This window comes from Thamnophis sirtalis, unplaced genomic scaffold (assembly GCF_051295495.1).
Source record: "Thamnophis sirtalis isolate CommonGarterSnake01/CBP01778 unplaced genomic scaffold, rThaSir2_p1.2 scaffold_13, whole genome shotgun sequence".
Taxonomy (NCBI): domain Eukaryota; kingdom Metazoa; phylum Chordata; class Lepidosauria; order Squamata; family Natricidae; genus Thamnophis; species Thamnophis sirtalis.
In genome coordinates, this window is record NW_028261393.1 from 49144630 (window position 1) to 49170953 (window position 26324).

The window sequence follows — 26324 nt, forward strand, 5'->3', positions numbered from 1 at the left end:
AAGAGCCTCCTAAGTTAGGATATGTCTCCTAGTGCTTTTGATTTTCTTTCAAAGCATCTCAAATCCCAACAAATACTAATGTATTTTCCCTTTAAATGGAAGTGGAAGGAGTGTTCTGCTGAATTAATTTTGGATGGTTGGAGATAGATAGATAGATAGATAGATAGATAGATAGATAGATAGATGGATGGATGGATGGATGGATGGATGGATGGATGGATGGATGGATGGATGGATGGATGGATGGATGGATGGATGGATGGATGGATGGATGGAAGGAAGGAAGGATGGATGGATGGATGGATGGATGGATGGATGGATGGATGGATGGATGGATGATTGATTGATAAGATAGATAGGTGGGTGGGTGGGTGGGTGGGTGGATGGATGGATGGATGGATGGATGGATAGATAGATAGATAGATAGATAGATAGATAGATAGATAGATAGATAGATAGATAGATAGATAGATAGATAGATAGATAGATAGATGCAGTAGATATAGATACAGTAGATAGATATAGATAGATAGATGATAGATAGATAGATAGATAGATAGATAGATAGATAGATAGATGATAGATAAGATAGATAAGATAGATAGATATACAGTAGATAGATATAGATAGATAGATAGATGATAGATAGATAGATAGATAGATAGATAGATAGATAGATAGATAGATAGAGATACAGTAGATAGATAGATAGATAGATAGATAGATAGATAGATAGATGCAGTAGATATAGATACAGTAGATAGATGATAGATAGATAGATAGATAGATAGATAGATAGATAGAGATACGATAGATAGATAGATAGATAGATAGATAGATAGATAGATAGATAGATAGATAGATATACAGTAGATAGATATAGATAGATAGATAGAGATACAGTAGATAGATAGATAGATAGATAGATAGATAGATAGATAGATAGATAGATAGATAAGATAGATAGATATACAGTAGATAGATATAGATAGATAGATGATAGATAGATAGATAGATAGATAGATAGATAGAGATACGATAGATAGATAGATAGATAGATAGATAGATAGATAGATAGATAGATAGAGATACAGTAGATAGATAGATAGATAGATAGATAGATAGATAGATAAGATAGATAGATATACAGTAGATAGATATAGATAGATAGATAGATGATAGATAGATAGATAGATAGATAGATAGATAGAGATACGATAGATAGATAGATAGAGATACAGTAGATAGATAGATAGATAGATAGATAGATAGATAGATAGATAGATAGATAGATAAGATAGATAGATATACAGTAGATAGATATAGATAGATAGATAGATAGATAGATGATAGATAGATAGATAGATAGAGATACGATAGATAGATAGATAGATAGATAGATAGATAGATAGATAGATAGATAGATAGAGATACAGTAGATAGATATAGATAATGATAGACAGACAGACAGACAGACAGACAATAAATAATATCTCTTCCAGCTACACTCCCTCTTCTCCCTTGGATCTCCCAGGTTGCCTTGATGCTGACCCTGACTCCCACATGTCCTCCTCCTCCTCCTCCTCCTCCTCTGATTTTGAGGCCACAGCAGAAAATCATTCCTTGCCTGTTTTTATGACTACTAGGTGAATGATTGAAAATGACTTTGTGTAAATGCTAGTGATCTATAGATTTGTTTAAAAAAAACAAAAACAGATTCATTTGCAAACTTATTTCCTTCACATTTTCATCAACATTTAGCGTTTAAAATAGAGGTGGTGCATGAAGACTTCACGATGGGGAAGGATGAAGACCTGAAAACTTCCACAATTAGCTCTCCTCTATATCAGCAAAGGTGGTGGCAAGCTTTGAGATAGTACATTATCCCTTTAAACTGATCTTGTGCACTGTTGGCACGCCGTCCTTTTTCTCTCATTCATACCTGCCAGGATAAACAGTCCCTTGATAAATCAGAAACAAACTGTTGGTGTGATAGCTAATGGCACCAGACGGGCGTGAACCTTTATTTGATGGATGACAACACTGAGCATTCCAATGTACTGAAGGATGATGTGTGGATGAAAACCAAACAGCTACTTCACATATTTTACACTGCATTCAGGTCTTCAAACTACAGGCTGTTGTGACCCACCGGCGGCCAGCAGAGCTGGTAGCAGAGTCGGACAGTGAGGAGGTTGGGGAGGAACATGGGCCAGTCCTGAGAGTTGAGGAAAGCTCAGATGAGGGCTCTGCGTCGGAGGCAGAGAGGGAGCTAGAAAACAGTGAGGCAGAGGAACAGCTGGAGCCTGTTCCCAGTGTGTGCATGCGCATAGCTGCTAGAAGACAAGAACAACTAAGACAGTAGGGTCGACTTAAGAGTAAAGCCACACCTTGGAGGTGATTGGCCGCTCCCATAGGAAACAAAAGGGGAGCAAATGGAGAGGGGGCTTTTGAAGGAAACAATATGTTATTTTGGTTGTTTCAAGAGTGGAAAGTTCTGTTTGTAACTATAAGAGACTCTGTGCCAAGTTTTGCCTTGCCCTGCATTTGGAACTACTTATTTGGCACCTCGCCAAACGAGATAAGGTTCGTATTTGATAAACAACCCTCGGAAAGACTGTTTGCTAAGCCCTTGTGGACTGTGAATGAAAGGAATTCGCAATCGTGTAAATAAAAGAGTTTTTTGTTGGGACCAAGACTCTGTTTCTTGCTTGTTAAGGAAGCCTGGGTCAGAACACAGACATTCAGGAATACCTGATTTCCAGTGAAAGATTATTTCCAGTTCGGCTGGCGCTAATGTCTTCCCTTGTCAAACGCTTAAAATGAACTTTCTAGAACAAGCCTGGAGCAACTGGCTGCTCTAATGATAATCGCAGGCTGTTCTATCCAATTCACCAGACTGGTGGGAAATACAACACACAGCACTAAATTCCATAGCTGTAGCATTTTAATCCCAGGATGTTAATTAGCAGCTACTTTAGACAATGCAGCAAACAGCAGTCAGCTGACTGCCAATCTCATCACATTAACCCTCTGGCTTGCTTAGCATATGAAAATGGTAAGCCAACGGTTTATTAATCAGGAGACGTGAACGGAGCCCTATTGGAAACTTTTAAAAAGGTGATAGGCATAATCACTATAACACAGCTGTCTTCCACACAGGATAGTTTTGAGGCTGATAAATATGCAAAGGTGTTTTGGAATGTCAACGTATATTTTTTTTTTGCATCTTTGCAAAACAAGGTAATGAAAACGTCTTAGACATACAAATCAGAACTAGTGTGGTACCTAAGATGTGTGTATATGTGTGTGTGTCTCTGTGTGTGTGTGTATTTATATATCTGTTTTTAACAACTTTTTTTTTAATTAAAATTGTTCCTGAGTGTTAAGTTTATCTAAAATAATATATTTTATACTCCAGCAATTTATCTTTCCGCTGCCAAAAGGGGTGGATTTTGTGTTGTAGAGGTAGAATAAAATAGAATAGAATAACAGAGATGAAAGGGACCTTGGAGGTCTTCTAGTCCAATCCCCTGATTAGGCAGGAAACCCTACACCATTTCAGACAAATGGTTATTCAACATCTTCTTTAAAACTTCCAGTGTTGGGACATTCACAACTTCTGGAGGCAAGTTGTTCCACCGATTCTTTGTTCTAACTGTCAGGGAATTTCTCCTTAGTTCTAAGTTGCTTCTCTCCTTGATTAGTTTTCCACCCATTGCTTTTTGGGTGATTTGGAGAATAGTTTGACTCCCTCTTCTTTGTGGCAACCCCAGAGATATTGGAACACTGCTATCATGTCTCCACTACTCCTTCTTTTCATTAAACTAGACATACCCAGTTCCTGCAACCGTTCTTCATATGTTTTAGCCTCCAATCCCCTAATCATTTTTGTTGCTCTTCTCTGCACTCTTTCCAGAGTCTCAACATTTTTTTTTACATTGTGGTGACCAAAACTGGATGCAGTATTCCAAGTGTGGCCTTACCAAGGCCTTATAAAGTGGTATTAACAATTCACGTGTTCTTGATTCTATCCCTTTGTTTCCAATGGTAATTGGCACACTTGGTGCTATTCCAAAAGCACTGGAATTACATTTAAAACAGTTAAAAATTGACAAAATCACCATCAGTCAAATGCAAAAAGCCGCACTGCTTGGATCTGCATGCATATTACGAAAATACGTTACGACGTCCTAGGCCCCTGGATGGGGCCCGACTACTAACCAATGCCAAATCCGGCGAAACAACTGGCTGCTGTGATACAATTCTGTTGTTGTGATAATAATAATAAAAACCTGCCGGATTCAATTCTGCTAGCTATGCTTAATCTAGGTGGATATTTCATTAAAATATAAAAAGGAGTATATTTCTTTATTTCTTCCTCTCTAATCACAGTTTGCATGGCACACTAATGTGGTTCTCCTCCTATGTTCTCTAAAAGGCAGAAGGTGACAAGCAAGAAGGCATTAACACACAAGTGATATGAAACCAATTTATTAACACCTGAACCTCAGTATTTCTCAATTAGAAGAAGAGGAAGGTCAGGCAAAGCACAGATAAAGGGCATTTCATACACCCACACTAAAAGTGAGATAATAAGTAATAAGCACATTATCAAACTAGCAAAGTGACTTTTTAAGCATCTTCAAGCAAAATTGAATTCACAGTTCAGAAATGTGATGATATGCTGTTTTGCAATGGAATTGGCACTGGGAGCATTTATCTTATCCTACGTTCAGAAAACATTTTTTTGGGGGGGGGCGGGGGGAGAATTAGGAGAAAAAAATATTATTAATCAATAAAGCAACAAATTGAACAAACTGTTGTGGCCCGGCAGCAGATTCGGACAGTGAGGAGGTTGGGGAGGGACATGGGCCAGTCCTGGAGTCTCTGAAGGCTCTGATGAAAGCTCTGTGTCGGAGGCAGAGAGGGGGCGAGAGCCGTATGCCAGTTATTGGCTGACTTCAGAGTCGGGCATCAGTGAGGCAGAAGAACAGCTGGAGCCTGTTCCCAGTGTGCACATGCGCAGAGTTGCCAGATGAAGGGAACAGCTAAAGAACAGGGGTCGACTTTGACCACAGGTGGACAATGAATGGCCCCTCCCAGAGGAAATAAAAGAGGAGCAAAAGGGGAGTGGAGTTTGCAGGAGATAACTAGTTTGCTTAATTAGTTCATTTCTCTCCGAGACTCCTTGCCAAGTTTTGCAGATATCGGCCTGTCAGCTCTCCAAGCCAGTAAGGTCTGTGACTGTGAATCTGCCCTTGAAAGACTTTGCTGGATGTGAATGAGCAGAATTGTCAATTAATAAAAGGGTTTTTTGTTGGGACAAGGAGTTTGCTTCATGCTCTTGGGAAGCCTCGGTCAGAACACAAACTTTCCAATTTCTTTGTCCTAGGTGTTATTCAGACACTGACATTTTTCTTCTAATGTTAATCTGGCTCCGGACCTCTAAGGGATGTTATCTCTTTAAATGATATAAAAAAGTACTTTATTGGAGTGAAGAAGTATAAAAATACAAGGACTTATTCAGGCCAGCAGCAAAATTTTGGATGAATTTCAGGGCGCCTGATTATTCCCCACTGTATTTATAGTCATTTTAGAATTAGAAGGGATTTGAAGATAGTTCTCCATCTATATGACTTCGTTATTATGGTTGAACAATGTTTATCGGTCACCCAGGTTGTGTGTTTATAGGTCCCGTTAAAATATGCTGAAGAATTGCTCCACTATTTATAAGCTGTCTTCAAAGCCATTCCAACATATTACAATAGTCTTATTCTAGAGTTACCAAAAATTAAGATGATTAAGATTTACCATAGGAGCCTGTAATTAACCCCATTAGTATAAGGGATGTAATTAACGGTAATGAATAAAACTGAAGTTAATAAACAAACACAGTTAATACATTATGAAACTCTTGTAAATCCTCCTTTCCTTGCCTCCCACAGCATCTCAATTCATTCACACTGTTAAATTTAAAAAAAGAAAAGAAAAGAAAAAAGCTAGAACACAGTAATCAAAACCAGGACATCTTTCTGCATTTCAGACACAAATAAAAAGCAAAGAAACTACACGGTGGATTTTTTAAAAAAATGCAGGCAATAGGTCAGCCTGGGAGAATAGAAAATAACTTATTTCACTATGGAACAGCCTTATGGCAAAATTAAGATACAGGAAATACAGTATAAAGTGTTTGCTGTGTTCCTGGAGATTTAGCAGAATAATAAGATACACTGGGGAAGAGAGGAAATGGGGGGGGGGGGAGGTATGAGAAGCAAGATCTTCTCCCTGCTGAAATGTGGACAGCGACATTGAAAACTGTGATTGGGCTCCTGCATTGTGGTAAGCCATGGTTTACTGAATTAATAAATCACAAAGGCTCCACTTAGCTTTGACTAGCTGTCCAAGCCTGACAACTTTAAGACTTGTGGACTTCAGCTACCAGAATTTCTCAGCCAGAAGTCCACAAATGAGAGGGATCTTGGAGTCTTAGTGGACAACCAGTTGAATAATGAGCCAATAATGCGTGGCGAAAGCCAAAAAAAGCCAACACAATTCTAATTGAATTAACAGAGGGATACAATCAAGATCAAGTGAGGTACTGATACCTCTCTATAAAGCCTTGGTAAGATTACACCTACAGTACTGCATCCAGTTTTGGTCATCACACTATGAAAAACATGTTGAGATTCTAGAAAAAAGTGCAGAGAAGAGCAACCAGGATGATTAGGGGACTGGAGACTAAAACATATGAAGAATGGTTGCAGGAACTGGGCAAGCAGTGGTGGGATTCAGCCAGTTCGCATCTATTCGGGAGAACCATTTATTAACTTTCTAAGAGGTTCAGAGAACCGGTTGTTGGAAGAAATCTCCTTTTGTTTTTTTCCCGCTTTACAGGGGTAATCCTGTAAGGAAGGCAGGAAGGAAACATTCTGGTGTTGTTTCTAGCCTAATCTTTATTACCCTGCTTACAGAAACTGCCTCTCCGGTTAACCCTTATTACATTGTAACAGCTAAGGCAAAATGCCCATTGACCTGAGTAATGTTGAGTTGGCCACGTCCACACAGTCACATGACCACTAAGCCCCGCCTACCCACCTGGTCATTAGGACAGAGAACCGGTTGTTAAATTATTTGAATCCCACCACTGTGGGCAAGCCTTGTCTAATGAAGAGAAGGACCAGGGGAGACATGATAGCAGTGTTCCAATATTTGAGGGGTTGCCACAGAGAGGAGGGGGTCAAGCTATTTTCCAAAGCACCTGAAGGCCAGACAAGGAACGATGGATGGAAACTGATCGAGGAGAAATTTAACCTGGAAATAAGGAGGAATTTCCTGACAGTGAGAACAGTCAATGGAATCGAAGTTGCCTCTGAAAGTTGTGGGAGCTTCATCACTGGAAGCTTTCCATAAGAGATTGCACTGCCATCTGTTAGACATGGCTTGGGAAGGGGGTTGGACTAGATGACCTACAAGGTCCCTTCCAACTCTGTTATTCTAGTCTGTTAAGATTATTTTAACAGTTTTAACCTGAAATTCTCAGAAATCACCTCTAAAGTCAAAGCAGGATGCCGCGCCAATGAAGAACGTTTTACAGAGATTTGAACGGGTTCCACAATATACCATATGGCATAAAAGAAAAAAGAGAAAACTTCTTGAGAAGTTTTGAAAGAATAGTTTTATGTGAAAATTATTTGAGGCAACTTTTGGATAACTTCACTTCCATCCACTCTGAATAGTCTCTTTTGAGCTTCACTGTGACATGGTCTAGTTTGCTTACTTGCTCATTTGTTTTTTTAAGCCTTGGAACTTAATGATACTGAGAAAATAGAGTCTTTTGTGGCATCCCTTATTTTCAAGTATTTCACAAAGTCCACCTATTCTACAAAATCCAACCGAGTGGACTTGCTGTAGGTCCCTTCCATGAAATGAGGTCATCTGGCAGAATCCAGAAGAAGGCAAGCCTTCTCTGTTGGGGTGCCTGTACCTCTGATGCATTTGGTGTTGAATAAGCTACCGTACAACAGTTGGAGAATAGCTGTATAGCAGTCGTTTGGCCTCCATTCTGCTTCATATTTTGTTCTTTTTATTCTTTTTTTTTTTTAATCTTAAAAGTTTTTAAAGTCCTCCGGGATTGGGTGGCCTATAAATCTAATAAATTGAATTGAATTGAATTGAATTTTATATTTCATTCTCTTACACACCACTTTAAGTATACATTCACATAATTGTTATTCTTCTTTTCATTTGTCATTTATATACACTTGTTACTCCATTTAATATACAGTTTGGGTTGCTTTATTTACCATCCCTTCTGCCTGTTGTAACACCACCATATTTCCCCTTTCTTTTCTCCCTCCCTCCCTTCTCTACTTTCTTCCTTCCTCCTCCCCTTCCCCTTCCTTCTTGCCTTACCTCTCCCCTGCTTCTACTGCTGTTTTTATTCTTGTTAGCTACTCTGCTACTAACGTTCTTTGGTATAACCTATTTTTGCTGTTCAGATTCATAACTGCAAGGTGAGCAAATCACTCCAGTAAATAAATAACATATACCTTGCAACATAATTAAATCAAAGAGCAAAAACTATCATAAAAGAGAAAACAATTGCTTGATCCTTCAAGGACAGAATAAAATAAAATAGGCATTTGCTTAAATAGGCCTATCCAATCTAATTATATCCAAGTTCACACATATAATTCATTTATTTTGCTAAACAGCCTTAGCGAAGCAGGCTGCTGTAGCTTCTTCACCAAGCAAATAATAATAATAATAATAATAATAATAATAATAATAACAACAACAACAACAACAACAACAACAACTCAGTTGGCTGAGTTTCATGTTTAAAGAATAAAGTATAAATAAAATTTCAGAGTTTTGTGCATGAACTCAGGCACAGAGTTAACTTTGCTTCTGAAAAAATTGTAAGAATTGGGAATAAACTGAATAGTCCTTTTTTATGTTCAGCGCTATAAATAATCCTACACCTTATCAAAAACCCTGACCGTGACCCGCACTTTTTCTCCCAAAGTACAAGAACATGGAATGATGGTCTTGAATTTGAGAAAGGAATGTTTCAGTTAAACATCAGAAACAATTCAACAGAACTACCAATGAAAAAGGAGATGGCAAGGTAGTTTTCGTGGATGTAGAGGTTGGACAGCTAACAGGAAGAGATGCTTTAATTATTGTGGTCTGTCAGTAGAGCTGGAAGCAGAGTCAGACTGTGAGGAGGTTGGGGAGGAACATGGGCCAGTCCCGGGGATTGAGGAGGCAGAGAGAGAGTTAGACAGCAGTGAAGCAGAAGAACAGCTGGAGCCTGTTCCCAATGTGCGCATGCACAGAGCTGCCAGAAGACAAGAACAACTAAGACAGTAGGGTTGACTTAAGAGTAAAGCCACACCTTGGAGGTGATTGGTCCCTCCCACAGAAAAAAAAAAGAGAGAGGGGGCTTTTGCAGGAAACAATACATTCATTGGCTTGTGTCAAGAGAGAAAAGTTCTGCTTGTAACTATAAGAGACTCTGGGCCAAGTTTTGCCTTGCCCTGCATTTGGAACTAGTTATTTGGCACCTCGCCAAACGAGATAAGGTTCGTATTTGATAAACAACCCTTTGAAAGACTATTTGCTAAGCCTTGCTGACTGTGAATGAAAGGAATTCACAGTCCTGTAAATAAAAGGGGTTTTGTTGGGACCAAGACTCCACTTCTTGTTAAGGAAGCCTGGATCAGAACATTAATTTGGATTCTTGCACAATGTACAAAGCGGGACTCAATCGTCCCTTCCTAACAGAAACCTTCCAAATTATAAATTTATGATTTCCACACCAATTTTGATGGACTGTATTACGTTTGCCCTCCCTTCATCTTCCAGAATGGATTTCATGTTCTTACTATTGAATTCCAAGTACGTTTTTCCCCCCCTACGCTTTTGAAGACATAATAAATATTTTATTTTCATTCCCTTTTTCTTTCTCAAGGTTAGCCCTATTTAAAGGTTTTCTTTTATGCCTATCATTTATTTTGTTAATGACTTTATAGTTTTTGAATTGGAGGTCGAAATCAAATCACTTAAATCAATTAAACTGCTGTGAGGAACTGAATCCGATGAAGATGGTTCAGATAACTTCTCTGTGCAGGCACCATTTTTTATTCCCAACCTAAGCATACATTTAGATTAAATGTTGCCTGATTCTATGCCCCATGTACGTATTTATTTGCAACCAAAATTCAACATTAAATGCACGGGGGTTTTAAGTAAAACTTTCTGCTCCCGCAGTTTGATTTATTTCTAGAGTTGCCATGTTGCTAAGAAATTCAAATAAAACATGTAGAATGTTGATGTGAAATCTATGTTGTTTCTATAGTCTCCAAGAGCAAGCCTGACACCATGCAGGGAAGGAGAAAATGAACATTTTCTTTCTCACAGTAAGTTCTCAAATTAATTTTGTAACATTAACTGAAAACAGGACGTGGCGAAATGGAAAGGTGCTGTGGCCCAGCAGGAGCCGTTGGAGCTGCCACCAGACTCCGACAGCGAGGGGCCCTATGAGTAGGCCCTGGAGGATGTGGAGGACCCTGGACAGGGTTCGGACTCCGAGCAGGGCGCAGAGAGACTGGTTGGCCACCAGGTGGCGCCTGAGCCTTGGATCAGTGGGGAGGAGAGAGTGATCCAGAAACCAACTGTGAGTTGTTCCGGGATGCACACCGTCGAAGGGCTACTCGCCGTCAAGAACATCTACGTAATTACAGGAGGTAATTACACTCAGCTGATGGTCATTAGGCTCCTCTCCAGACTATAAAAGAGACTGCTTGTGCCACGCCCTTCTTGCAGAAGTCAACGCTTTGACTAAAGAGAAACAAACTTGGCAGGCTGGATTGCTGCCAAAGTTTGTCGGCCTTGCTGCCAAGGTCCTTATCTGTTTGTTTACTTGGCTTTCAGCCACCGAGAATCTGAACTTGTTATTAAAGGACATTCTCATTTAAGCTTGTCTCAGCATTCGTTACTGGATGGAGGAGGGGGTCAGAACAGAAAGGTAAACTTATACCTTTTTACCCTGTTTCTCCGAAAATAAGACTTCCCTGGATAATGAGCCCAATCGAGCTTTTGAGTGCATGCGCTAAAACAAGCCCTCCCCCCAAAATAAGCCCTGCCCTAAAATATTTAAATGCATGTGCAGCCGGTCCTTGCCATTTCCTGGGAGTTAAGGGGGGAACATGCCCCACGCACCCCACATGCGCCTACCATCAATGCATAATGGCATTGTGAAGGTCGCCCCCATAAATCCTAGCTACCGTACCCCTTTTCTTAGTTGCTCCCGCAAAAATAGCGGCCAGCAATGCAAGGGCTGGCAAGAGTGTGCCAGAAACAGAGTCAGAACCTCTGGCTCTCTCTGGATCAGCTAATCTGTGGGATGAGGTTAAGGGGCCTCCTGCACCTCAAAAATAATAAGACCTCCCCCAAAACAAGGACAAGCACTTATTTCGAGGGGGGGAGAAAATAAGACCCTGTCTTATTTTTGGGGAAATGCAGTAGTAGTAGCATATAGGCGGCCCGCAATTGATGGCCATAGTTGTGCTCCCAATTTCTGTTATCAAGTGAGACATTTGATAATTGAGTTTTGCCCCATTTTGCCACTTTTCTTGCTACAGTTGTTAAGTGAATCGCTGCAGGCATTAAGTTAGTAACATGGTTGTTAAGCAAAGCAACGGCTTCCCCATTGATTTTACTTGTCATACATTCGCAGAAGGGAACGACGTGGTTGCAACCATCATAAATAGGAATCAATGGCCAAGCATCTGAATTTTGATCCCATAACTATGGGGATGCTAGAATGGTCATAAGTGTGAAAAAATGGTTGTAAGCCCCTTTTTCATTCATTGTCATTTCAAATGGTCACTAAATGAACTTTTTAAAGTTGACAATAAGTGTAGAAAGTGTAGAAAATAAAAAAAAAGTATCTTGGAGGGGGGGAATAAAAGGTTGAAACTTGCAAGTGTAATTTGGGTTTATTTGCTGTGTTTTTATTCCAGAATAGTGTCATCCAGCCATTGTATTCTATAGCTTGCCTTGTCTTTAAATCAAACCTGTTTACCAATAAAGAACAAGGTCTTATTTTTAACCAATCCAAATTTACTTCAACCAGACAGCTGTACTTCAGGGCATAAAAAGGATCTGAATTTAGTTTTCACTGAAATTTTGTCTGCATTATATTCCTGCCATTGCAAGTCTTGTTGTATGAACAAATTGTATAATTATGTGTTCCTCTAAGACAGGGGTGTCAAACTCAAGGCTTGGGGGCGGATCTGGCTTGTGTGGTGCTTAGATCTGGCCCGCGAGGCCGCCCTGGAATCAGCAAAGGACCAGCCTGCGGTACCTCTGCCAGCGAAAACGGAGCTCAGGAGGGGCGCGGGTGGCCATTGTGAGCTCCATTTTCACTGGCAGAGGGTTACCAGAGGCCATTGCAGCAGGAAATGGAGCTCGGGAATGCATTTTCTCTGGCAGAGCGCTCTGGCCGACCACATGCCCCCCCCCCTGATACGAGTGATGTTGATCTGGCCATGCCCTATGCCTCCCCCCCCCCAAGGTCAAACACAACCATGTTGCAGCCTTCAGTGAAATCAACTTTAACACCCCCTGCTCTAAGACTTCCATGAAATTTGACAAAAAGTTGGAATAATCACCTCTTACTCTATGCTTACATTAATTACTTCTTTGTAAATCATTGGCTTGGGTCATAAAACATATTGAATCCTGTTTCAAAGTCTCTTACAATTCCATACCCCTAGTTCATCGACCCAGTGCTTCCTTGTTTTTAAATCTATGTTAAGCTACGGTATAACCCACTCTGCTGTCTTACAGGAAGCCTTAAAATGAGGTTTGGGTATTGTCCCTACAGTACTAATGAAATGTTCATGAAAGAAAATTTTTGTTTTATATTTCTGAGTTGTTTTATTTTGCATTTTCAAGAGGATTAGGAAAGGACATCTTCCCTGAATCAAGAGAAATAATGAGAGGCCCAGTGCATTCTGATTAGGGAAGCTTGTTAAAAGGAATCTGCATTAGAACTAACAATGTAAAACTAAAGAGGATAATATTGTTTCACAACATTTTAATTAGCACTTCAGGAGTTGCATGTTCTCCCTCCTCCTCAAATGTCAAAGTTCTTCCTCTTACACTACTCATTAATACAGCGGAGGAAAAACAGAGCACTCGAGTTCAAAAAAGTCTTAGTTTAACAGAGGCCCCATTTTTTATTTATTTATTTTTTTATTTAAGCACCACAGACCTTTTCAATGCAAGGCACGGAAACTCTGGATGAACCGGAATCAACACCGTAACAAGACAACAATTGCTGAAGGTTCCAGGTTGACTGTTTAAACATGAATGACATTCAACTTGTTTTCATTTGATGAGTGCTTTTTGCAAGAATTGTAAACTAGAGGAAGATTTGCTTTCGGTTTATCACTCCCTCCGTAATGTGTAAGTCAGACAATTTATTTGGGTTTAACTATACTGCAGAATAGTGAAGATTAGTTTTGGGCTATTGTGAGTATCACCAGGTGTGGGCTGTGTGCCCTGCTGTTAAACAAGCAAGCAAGCAAACCAACAAAAAATTGCTCTGGATATTTTATTTAAAAGCAATAGCACTTAGACTTATATACCGCTTTACAGTACTTTGCAGCCCTCTCTAAGTGGTTTATAGAGTCAGCGTGTTGTCCCAACAATCTGTGCCCTCATTTTATCCACCTCAGAAGGATGGAAAGCTGAGTCAACCTTGAGGCTGGTGAGATTTGAGCTGCCAAATTGCAGGCAGCTGGCAATCAGCAGAAGTAGCAACAGCAATAGCAGTTAGACTTATATACCGCTTCATAGGGCTTTCAGCCCTCTCTAAGCGGTTTACAGAGTCAGCATATTGCCCTCAACAATCCGGGTCCTCATTTTACCCACCTCGGAAGGATGGAAGGCTGAGTCAACCTTGAGCCGGTGAGATTTGAACAGCCGAACTGCAGAACTGCAGTCAGCTGAAGTAGTCTGCAGTACTGCACTCCAACCATTGAGGCTCATAAAATAGAATCCACAAAAGAAAATTGGCAAAGATGGGTTCATCCAGTGGTGCAATTCAGCCGGTTTTATCTGGTTCGGGAGAACCGGTAGTGACGGCAGCAGGAGGCTCAACCCACCCATTCGGACGTCATCAAGTCCTGTTTTTGACATTCTGCGTATGGGCAGAAAATCCTGTGCATGCATGGAGGTGGCGTGTGCGAGCAGAGTGAGCGCACCCTAACATTTGTGAACCGGTAGCGAAGGTAAGTTGATTTCACCCCTGGGTGCATCTTAAGCATCCCAAGAGAGAATACCAGAATAACAGAGTTGGAAGGGACATTGGATGTCTTCTAGTCCAATCCCCTGCTCAAGCAGGAGACCCTACACCATTTCAATTGGACAAGCTCTTAAAGAAGAGCTTGTCCAATCTCTTCTTTAAAACTTCCAGCAGACACAAGTTCTGGAGGCAAATCCAGCGAACAAGTGATTGATTGTTCTTACTGTAAGGAAAGTTCTCCTTAGTTCCAGGTTGGTTCTCTCCTTGATTAGTTTCCATCCATTGCTTCACATGCTTTGGGGAACAGGTAGATCCCCTTCTTCTTTGTGGCAGCCCCTTAGATTTTGGGAGACTGCTATCATGTCATCCCTATTCCTTCTTATTATTAAACTAGACATAACCAATAGTTTTTGGCAGTGGTAACAGAGTATAGATGTAGGGATGATTGGCTTTGACTAATGGAATCTCTACATCCAAACTGACATCCTAACAGAGCTTTTAATCTAAAAACCCAGATTCCAGTCTACTTTTGGATGAGCTAATCCCTTGCCTTTGTAATCCTAATCTAGGGAGTTAGGAATCTTTTGACCCTGAGAATGCCCCCAAAATATCCTCAGCCAGTGCACATTGACAGCCTGGATAACAGTGGTGGGTTTCAAAAATTGTTCGAACCTACTCTGTGGGTGTGGCCTCCTTTGTGGGAGTGGCTTGCCGCCCATGTGACCAGATGGGAGTGGCTTGCCGCCCATGTGACCAGATGGGAGTGGCTTGCCGCCCATGTGACCGGATATGAAGATGCCAACGACACTTGTCAGAACCACCTTAAATTACCTCATACACAGCACTGGCATGCATAAGAATATGATGTAAACTTGTTTTTTAAAAGGCATCTTTGGTTTGGGTTAAAACAACTTCAACACACGCAATGTTCTGATTGCACCACAAACGCAGTAGTCATCCTCACCTTTCACAGAGGCACTTAGTTTTATAAATATGAGCATGATAGTGTAGAATAATCATATCCAAGGACCAGTGGTGGGTTTCAAAAAAATTTGGAACCTCTTCTGTAGGTGTGGCCTGCTTTCCGGGTCCACTGGTGGAACTTCTTCTAACCGGTTCAGTAGATTTGATGAACCGGTTCTACCGAATAGGTGCGAACTGGTAGGAACCCACCTCTGCTGGATAAATACAGAAGTGCCAGAAAAAAGGTGTGTGTGTGTGTGTGTGTGTGTGTGTGTGTGTGTGTGTGTGTGTGTGTGTGTGAAGGAAGGAAGGAAGGAAGGAAGGAAGGAAGGAAGGAAGGAAGGAAGGAAGGAAGGAAGGAAGGAAGGAAGGAAGGAAGGAAGGAAGGAAGAAGAATAAGGAAAAGGTCATGGAATATAATTATTTCAGAAGTTGTGGAAATCAGCATCACAAAAAGCAGTAAATTACCACAATCTGACAATCCAGACAAGTGGAAGAACAAAACCAACCTATCCATTCAAACAGGGAAACGAAGCGAATTGAGGTGCTAATCGAATAAAGAGAAACAAGAATGGAAGGCTATGTACACAGCGGAAAAAGAGACATACAGAGCTTCAGAAAGTTATTTAAATCTATAGAGCTTATTGAAACCATATCCCGCTTCTGAGTGGGAGTAATAGGTTAATCGCAATCTACAAAATATACGCTGGTATAAGAATTGTCTTCAAAATCTGCAAGTATTCTACGGAGAGGAGAGGAAGGGGAGGAAGGAGAGGAGAGAGGAGAGGAAGGAGAAGGGAGGGGAAGAAGGAGAGAGGAGGAGAGAGAGGGGAAGGGAGAGGGGAGGAGAGGAGAGGAGAAGAAGGAGAGGGGAGGAGAGAAGAGGAAGGACAGGGAAGGGTAAAAGAGGAAGGAGAGGGGAGGAGAGGGGAGGAGAGGAAGGAGAGGGGAGGAGAGGAACTATTTTTAATAATTTAAATGATGTATGTATAATCTTGATAGATATTGAGATTGATAGAAGTATCAATATAAATTGAGAAATAAAAATCCAATTATGAAATCTGACTTGTGAGCTTTTTATCATGATTTCTTTATGTATGTATTGCCCACCCTGTCTCAGCAACACTGTTAATCAGTTTTAAATTCTCTACAAAGAGCATCCTTTTTAGTCGCTCAATACTAATAGCTCAAAAGCTGAGGCTCAACCAATACTATGTTTTGTGCTGGCAATGAAGCAAACCCAAAATATCCATTCACACTTTCCCCCTGTGGACTTCCATGGATCATTTTCTATTGATTATAATTTCTTTTCCTGAACATTTTGCATTTGAATATATTAATTAGCTCTCCCCCTCCCCCAGCCCCCTCTTTCTCCACAATAATTGTGGAAGTTAATGTGTAGTGAGCATTTGGGTTGGAGGAAAGAACCTGTCCTAGGGTTTTTATCATCTTTTCTTTATGGTACAAAAAAAATATCAACATATCCTATTTAAAGATGTAAATCGCATTAGGGAAAAAAAGGCCAATAACTTCTGTCCTGGTGTTTCTCCTATTTTAAACTAGGATGTTATTGATTGCAGCCAATTGTGTAATTCCGCAAGCACACCACAATTAGTGCTTGGTAAATCCTCTTTTTCATCTCCGCAAAAATGTGACATCCAATATTCTGATTTCCCCTGTGCCAGCCACTAAATGATTCCTCGTGATTTCATTACACTGATGTCTGCTTATGCTGGGTGTATGTTAATCAATTTTTGTGCACCTACATGTGGAATAATTCCAAAACTTTGTTGCTGCATTGCTAGGCCCTGAGCATTTTTTAAATTAGGCTACCTCTTAACACTTTCTATTGTCTTCAAGAATATCTTACAACCATCATTTCTATCAAAAAGGCTTAAAGGAAAGAACTTTTCAACATATACCTCCCAGAGGTAGGCATTTTAGTTTTACAGTATCATCTAAAGAATTTTGAGGCATATAGAAGAGATCAAGATGCATTATTGCTAAATCTTTTATGAGATTTGTGATACAACTCTGTTATTGGGAATGATGTATCTGTTAACCATAGACAGAATATTTTCTCTTGTGATAATTTGTTTGCAGAATGCTCTTTCCAGATAAATTTGCCTTTATCTTCTCAAACAGGTATCATAATATTCCCTGGCTGTTTTTTTTTTAAAAAAAATAAGCCTACAGCTTAATTTTAAAAGCTTTAGGCTACTATTGATTCCACTTTTATTTATTGCTTGTAATATTTGTCTTTTGATATGTATTTGATTTTATTTACTGTGGCTTATATAATGGTCTGATCCAACAGTCCTCTGATTGATTGACTTACATTCCCTTCTGTGATAAAAGGTTAAAAACTTTATATAATGAAACAAAAGTGCATATTAATAGTAATAATAATAGTACCTGAAAAAGAAAGTAGAGGTAGTTGGGGGGATAGAGGTAACCTATCTTAGATCTTTCATGTATACTCGATTGCTCGGAAAAATAACTGGCATGTGTCCTTAAGAAGTTGTACTTTAAATGAGGTTGATAATACCAGAATTAAGACAAAGGAGATTTGAACACCTGGTTACATTATATTATGCCATACACATTTATGGGTTCTGTCTGCCTGAACATCTCCATTTTATAATATTCAATTTAAAAAAAAAAAAAGCTTCTTTTTGTGATGAGGACAGTTACCAGTGATTATATGGGCACATCTATATACTTTTTTTTTTGGGGGGGGGGGGGCAAAGATACAGAAATGACATACTCAAACAGGGGTGTCAAACTCAATTTCATTGGGGACTGCATCACAGTTGTGTTTGACCTCGAGGGGGCTGGGATGAGCGTGACCAGCTTGATGTCACTCATGTCACAGGTAGCTATGGTTGCCGAAGTGCTCTGCCAGTGTAAATGGGCTCCCACGCTCCGTTTTCAGCTGTGCTAGTCTAATGTAATGCCTGGGGCGCTCCCAAGCTCTATTTTCACTGGCAGAGGCATTGCGGGCCGGTCCTTCGCTGTTTTCAGGATCTAAGCACCCTGCAGGCTGAATCCGCCCCCCAGGCCTTGAGTTTGATACCCCTGCTCTAAATGTGTATATATATATTTATATTTATATTTATATTTATATTTATATTATTTATATTTATATTTATATTTATATTTATATTTATATTTATTTATATTTATATTTATATTTATATTTATATTTATATTTATATTTATATTTATATTTATATTTATATTTATATTTATATTTATATTATTTATATTTATATTTATATTTATATTTATATTTATATTTATATTTATATATTTATATTTATATATTTATATTTATATTATTTATATTTATATTTATATTATTTATATTTATATTTATATTTATATTTATATTTATATTTATATTTATATTTATATTTATATTTATATTTATATTTATATTTATATTTATATTTATATTTATATTTATATTTATATTTATTATTTATATTTGTATGTATGTATGTATGTATGTATGTATGTATGTATGTATGTATGTATGTATATAAAAGACTAATTTGAAGACAAAGACTAATTTTATACATAATTTGAAGACACATAGTGGATATTTAACCCACTATGGATTGTTAAATGTGAATGCCAACTATTATGTACAATACTTAAGCTTTGAGTTAAAGTTGCAATACATGCAAGAATTTGGGAAATGTAGATTTTATTTATTTATTTAAGAGTTTCTTCAGTAGATCCAAAGATTGGATAGATGGATGGATGGATGGATGGATGGATGGATGGATGGATGGATGGATGGATGGATGGATGGATGGATGGGTAGGTAGGTAGGTGTATGGGCAATAGAGAAAAAAATGTATATTCAAAATCTTAAGGGAGATAGGATTTCAGATTCTTAAGTCTTTCTTACTTGTATTGGTGCAGTGGTTTTAATTAAACTTTATCAACCCCTTTGGTTTAATACCTTGAGCTGACCTTTTAACACTTCAGATGTTTTCAATGAAACTGCCAAACCTCCCAGTAAGATGGTAATGTTTGTATGCGGATAGGTGTCATCTTAAAAATAGCTTACATATTTATATATTAAAGAAAAGATCATCTTTGATCACTAGACCAAAATGTATTTCATGCCTGAACTCTGCTAAAAATTACACCTGGATGATGGAACATCTAGTTAAGAAGAACATTTTCTCTAATACTGACCCCCTACAATTCAGATCCAAAACTTTCCTGAAGAATAATTAGCATAAGCACCAGCACCGTGGTGAAAATTCATAAAAGCTATGCAAAGTTCTGCAACAGGGAATCGACCATCTGTTTCTAATTACATAAGTGATGGTAAACACTGTTAAATTCATTACATTTAATTGATAAGACCCACATTTAAGGTAATCTGAATTTAATTTAGAAACCACCTTCATATTTTATCCATGTGTGTCTATAGATTTGATAGCAAAAATGTTCTGATGTCAAGAATTTGGGCTAGTAGACTTTTAGACATCGCCAAGGCAATTTTTTGTGGTTTTATTTCTTTGGGATGACATGAAAATAAGATTAATTTATATAGACTAAATATTTATAATAACTTTTTGCATTTTGCAAAGCATTTCTTTTTTTTCCAAAATGTGGGTGGATGGACAATTGAATAGGTTTTGAATTTCTTTTTTCTTTTCTTTTTGGCCCCCAAGCTGAGATGTGTCTGTAATTTTGCTAAAGCTGTGATTTTAATAATTCAATCCGATGAGAGAGGGGAAAAAACAGAATATTGTAATTGCACATAAAGAAACTAAAATTTTGAGATAGTTAATGAGTTAAAAGGTGACTCATCTGTGCTTCAAAGCACTTCGCTGTAACTTTTTTATGCCTGCAGCTCTCAAAAGATTTTGGTCTCAGCATCACTTTACATTTTTAAAAATGATCAAGAGCCCCCCAAAGAGATTGGCTGATCTGGGCCATATCTATCAATATTTACTGGTTTAATGTCTATAGAGATTCTCAGTCTTCCATGGCTGTGCCAAAGGTTTTTGTTTTTCCCAAAAATTAACCGAACTTCCTTTGTTTTCCTTGAAAAAGTTTTCTCATCCAGAACTGAAGAAGCCTCTAGAATGAAAAGCAAAACAACTTCAAGCAAAACAAAGGAAGTTCAGTTGCCTTTTGAAAAAGCACCTTTGGGATACTTGTTGGTTTTGAAAGAAATAACGTATTTACCGTATATACTCGAGTATAGGCCGACCCGAATATAAGCCGAGGCACCTAATTTTACCACAAAAAAACTGGAAAAGTTATTGACTCGAGTATAAGCCTAGGGTGGGAAATGCAGCAGCTACCGGTAAATTTCAAAAATAAAAATAGATACCAATAATGTTTTTGAATATTTATTTCAAAGAAAAACAGTAAACTAGCGGTGTATTCAATGAAATACTTCACTCACCTCATGATGCTGATGTCCCGCTGTGATGATGATGTCCCGTGCAGCCGCGGGAGCGATGTCCCGCCTCCTATGACACACGGCACAGTGATTCCTATCATTGGATCACTGTACCAGAGGAGGTGGGACATCGCTATGTGGCTGCTTGCCATAACAAGGAGGAGGTGGGACATCGTTGCAGAGCGGCAGGAGGGGGAGGAAGGGGAATCGTAAGACAGCCCTGCATTACATTAGAACGTGAGGAGGGGGGATGGTGCAGTGCGCGCTGCGCGGCAAACTGACACAGAGGGAGGGGAAACTCACAGGGGCACTGGGCCATTCACGAGTGTCACCCAGCGGCATGGCCCCGCCCCTTTTTCTCCTCCATTTCAGGCAAATTTTTCACTGACTCGAGTATAAGCCGAGGCGGCTTTTTTCAGCCCAAAAAGTGGGCTGAAAAACTAGGCTTATACTCGAGTATATACAGTATTTCACTTTGCAGAACTCTGAAAGGGTCTTGAGGATTCCATCCTCTAAAAACCACCACTGTCTCCTATTACGATGCTTAATTCCCTAGTAAAGCAAATTACTTGGTTTTTAGAAAAAGCTAGAAAAAGAACTATCCGTTAGTGTTACCCATCTTTATGGTTTCCACAGTCCCACAAGGAACACATTCAATGTTCAAAAGACCTGCCACATGTTAGCAGATCAAAATTACCCCACATTTATTTTTTTATCTTTTGATCTACCTTTGCTTGCACTTTCTACATGTTCAAGTTCATCAGGGAATTTTAGGATGTCTTGATATTTCTCTTCACAAATATCAGCCAGGAAATGCAGCAGAGTTGTTTTTTGATCAGTTGATTTTGTGTCTCTAATCTGCAAAAATGGGGGGGAAAAACAAGAAAGTGGTGAAACATGATTTTTTTAGGACTTTGCATCAAGAAAGCTTTTTCAACATATGTTCTTGGATTTGCTTGCAAAGATAAATTAATTGCATTTCTAAGTTAACACCAATGTGCAATGTAGGCTTAAAATATTATTTTTAAAGAACCCTTAGGTTAATATATACATATATTTTTTTTTAAAAAAAAACAGGCAGATTTTAGCAGTTTATAATTTTAGTTCTAATGTTCTTTGTTCGCTCTGTGAAATAAAGAAGTGCTCCAATGGAAGAAAACTGTCTTTTTTTTTGTTTTGTTTTATATGATTTTCTCCTGAAATGCTGTCTAACTAATTGGTGTGTCTTAAATCTCCCATCACTCAAATACATGACTGTGGATTATTCTAGAGTTATATATGCATATGTGTAGGTTGTTGTTGTTAGTTGCGAAGTTGTGTCGCAACCCCATAGACAACATTCCTCTAGGCCTTCCTGTCCTCTACCATCCCCCTGAATTCATTTAAGCTCACACCCACTGCTTCAGTGATTCCATCCAGCCACCTCATTCTCTGTTGTCCCCTTCTTCTTCTGCCCTCAATCTTTCTCAGCATTAGGCTCTTCTCCAGTGAGTCCTTCCTTCTCATTATGTGGCCAAAGTATTTGAGTTTCCTCTTCAGGATCTGGCCTTCTGAAGATCAGTCAGGGTTGATCTCCTCTAGGACTGACCGGTTGGATCGCCTTGCAGTCCAAGGGACTCGCAGGAGTCTTCTACAGCACTATAGTTCAAAGGCCTCAATTCTTTGGTGCTCAGCCTTTCTCATGGTCCAACCTTCCCAGTCACACATTGCAACTGGAAAAACCATAGCTCCTTAAAACATGCTAATGGATTCCTACCAATGGTCTTTTTTCAATTCAAAAGACACCCGGTTTTATGTCTCTCTTGGGGTTCCAATCCCTTAATTGTCCTCCTTCCTCCACTTATCAATCTGGTCAAGGCCTTTAAGATGAAACCTGATCAACTCAACAAAAAGGAACATTACATTCTGATTTGGATACTGTCTTTCTACTTATGCTGCCTGAAATTGTGTTTTGTCTTTTTTTTGCATCCAGATGTTCCACTTCAATTTCTGATTGAATATAATTCCAACTTCTATTTTTATGGGTGCTGTTCTCAAACTAAGGAGCCCATGCACAAACCTCAGTTTATTTGTACTAAATGTTTCTATTCTATTCTTTTGTTGCCAGGCACTATTTGTAAGGACCATTCATATGGTTGTAGCATAGTGTCAACCCTGAAAATGACATGTGTAGCATTTGTCTATTTGTTTCTTAGATGTTTAGGTTTCCAAGTAAAGGATTTTAACGGTACTTCAGGCTCGCCACTCTCTAGCTGTTGAAAGGGGAGTTATAGAGATGGGGGGGGGAGATGTTATGTCTAGGTGACATTCTTTCCCATGGTAATATAGAAGATGCCTGCAACTAGAGTGTTGTAAAAAAGACAGGACACGAAAGCCAGCTCTTCAGAGAAGGAAAAAGTTTATTGCGCAAGCTCAGAAACAATGGCCTGAACCCCGAATGAAAGCAGGAAATTCCTTTTATAGTTTATCACTTTTAGCTAAAGCCATCTGTTAATCTTGGAAACACCCCTCAAGATTTGCCCTTGAGTTACAGCAATATTATGTCTACAGGAAGTCATAATACATAGTCAGCTAACTGACAGACATGCATGTATTTTGAGGAACTGACAATGTGTCTACTAAACAGATTTACAACCAAGCCAGCAAATAGATTAAATAGAGACTTTGCTTCAGCATATTTCATGTGCAGACTTCCTAAAAGCAAACCTTTGCAATTTCTATATATGAACAGTTAAAACTTAATATCATGGAACCCTAGTTTGGTTCAGGCTTGAGGCCTAGTTTGGTTCAGGCTTGAGGCCTACTTTGGTTCAGCCTGCCACCTCAAGAGGAAGGTGGAGTTTGGAGTCACCAGACTGATGGACTGAGAATTGATTGGAGATTGTGACTAAGGGGGGGGGGGATGTTTCAAACATTTGCTTTTTATCGGGTTTCATTCCGGATCCTGGTCAGAGTCGGAATTACACTAAGTCCTTGCCAATTTGACATGTTCCTAATAAACAGACTTTCAAGGACAAGGTAATTTATCTTGGAATTTATTTCAGGGGACATATGACATGGAAGCTTAACATTGGCCAGGATCTAGAATTAGACCCAATAAAAAGCCAAACTTTGAAACATCCCCTCCCCCCCTTAGTCACAATCTCCAATCAATTCTCAGTCCATCAATCCGGTGACTCCAAACATTATTCAAGCCTATACAAAAGAATCTGGTCAACTAAAGTTCAACACTAAACTGGTGCTAGATAAGGGTTAGCGGAATTCAGGAAGGGCTGGACTTGCAATGCTTCCAAGCTGATGACATGCTTAACTCCATCCCTCAGCTCTGCCTGCTTTTCTTATCTTTATCCTTTCCCTTACCCAGGCCTGTCCTTGTTGCGGCCCGCCAGCAGACAGTGAAGAGGTTGGGGAGGAACATGGGCCAGTCCTGGAGTCTGGGGAAGGCTCTGATGAGGGCTCTGTGTCGGAGGCAGAGATGGGGCCAGGGCCATATGGCAGTTATCAGCTGCCTTTGGAGTTGGAGATCAGTGGAGCAGAACAACAGCTGGAGCCTGTTCCCGATGTGCGCATGCGCAGAGGAAGCGAACAGCTAAGGAACAAGAATTGACTTGAGAGTGGACGGTGAATGGCCCCTCCCATAGAGAATAAAAGAGGAGCAAAAGGGGAGGGGTGTTTGCAGGAGACCATTAGTTCATTCTTGCCAAGTATTGCAGCGTCTGAAAGATATTGGCCTGGCCACTCTCCAAGCCTGATAAAGGTTGGCAATTATGAACTATCTTGAAAGACTGTGGGAGAGGAAAGACTTTGCTGGAGAAGAATTCACTGTAAATTAAATAAAAGGGGTTTATCGGAATGAGGACTCGCCTTCGTGCTGCTGGGGAAGCCGAGGTCAGAACAATCCTATTCTATCCCACCCTAATTTTCTGTAATCTACCAGAATCTTCTTTTTCTTCTTTCCCCAACTCTGCGTACTTTGTTAAATAAGCATTTAAGCACTCCCTGTACCTCTTCAAACCATTAATAAAAATGCTGAAGAGCACTAGACCGAGGGCTGAACCTTACTGCACTCTATTCAACACTTCATTTCAGGTTGATGAGAATTTGATATAAATATTATATGACTTTTGTTTTAAATGAGATGTGAATCCACTTAATAGATGTGACAACCAACCCAAATTTAACTTACTAATAAGATGTCTGCCGCATTTCGCATTGTTCGAATAGCAACAATTGTGAAAATGCTAAACAACCTCCAGTCAATTTATAGATGCAAAACTTCGAAAGCTACCACAACAATGTGGTAATCTCCTGACTACTAATGAGGCTGTGGGTTTATTCAAACACTTTTTTTTTCTCTCTGAACCATACTTGTATAAATATTAACAGTTCAATGAATCAACAATCATGAATGCTTCAGTGCATATATCAAAACTACAACTTCTGCCTGCCAGCCTTGACTTGATGCAGTCCATGAATTCTAATGGAAGCCTCTTTTATTTAAGCAAAATTAAGTCCTGCAATTCTCTGCCAAGGGTTGTTTACAAATTGCTGTTTTCTTCAATCATCCCCACACGCTGCCGTATAACATCCGGATAGATAATGCATTTTTAAGGATTTGCAATCAACATAAAGATATTAGTTTTGCAGATACCCTGTTTCCCTGAAAACAAGACTTGGATAATAAGCCCAATCGGGGTTTTGAACGCATGCGCTAAAATAAGCCCTTCCCGAAAATATTGCAACACAGCCACAGACATGAAGTTATCATGCTTGCCGCTTCCTGCACTTCAAAAATAATAAGACCTCCCCAAAAATAAGGCCAAGTGCATATTTTGGGGGTCAAAATAAAATAAGACCCTGTCTTATTTTGGGGAAAACACGGTAGAACCAGAAACATTTAATGCATAGTTTCTGAGATGTCTGTCTTTCTACATCTGCCACTGAAAAGTGATCTTTCCCAGTGATTCAGGGATTAAAAGTGTGCAGGGTTATATTTCCACAAATCAACAGCACTGTTGTTCATTATATCAAGACAGCCCTTGTGACAGGTTGATGGGGGAGCTTCACTGCAGTCCACTCAATTAAAAAGGGTAAGGATACCATCAGTTGCTTTTAGGAGATGGCTTCCCAATAAGGAAGACTGAGATTAAACTCAATGAACAAAACAAATCTCTTTTCTTCAAAGTTACATACATAGTTATTATGGCCCTTGCATTCTAGTATAACCTCATTCCCAGGTATGTTGCTGTCTCAAAGCCAGCAACCTGAGTTGAAACTCTAATTACAGTAGTCCAGACCAGTCATGGATCGCAAATGGGATTTTATTTAGTGTTACACATCACGTTTGTAAAAATAAAAATAAAAAATAGCAATAACAATAGCACTTAGACGTATATACCGCTTCACAGTGCTTTACAGCCCTATCTAAGCAGTTTACAGAGTCAGCCTCTTGCCCCCAACAATCTGGGACCTCATTTTACCCACCTCGGAAGGAAGGAAGGCTGAGTCAACTTTGAGCCTGGTGAGAGTCAGACTGGCAAATTGCAGGCAGCCGGCAGTCAGTAGCCTGCAGTACTGCACTCTAACCACTGCACTGCTGTG

At 39.4% G+C, this 26324-nt stretch overlaps 1 protein-coding gene across 2 annotated transcripts in view; it reads right to left on the reverse strand.

The window, feature by feature from the left end:
• The window catches only part of DIAPH2 (diaphanous related formin 2), a 353946-nt gene that overhangs the window by 172278 nt on the left and 155344 nt on the right, over positions 1–26324 (reverse strand). For both annotated transcript variants that reach the window (XM_087727709.1, XM_087727708.1), the window contains one exon: positions 21452–21581. In XM_087727709.1, the coding sequence (XP_087583835.1) occupies positions 21452–21581 (130 nt within the window). The remainder of the gene's footprint in view (positions 1–21451; positions 21582–26324) is intronic.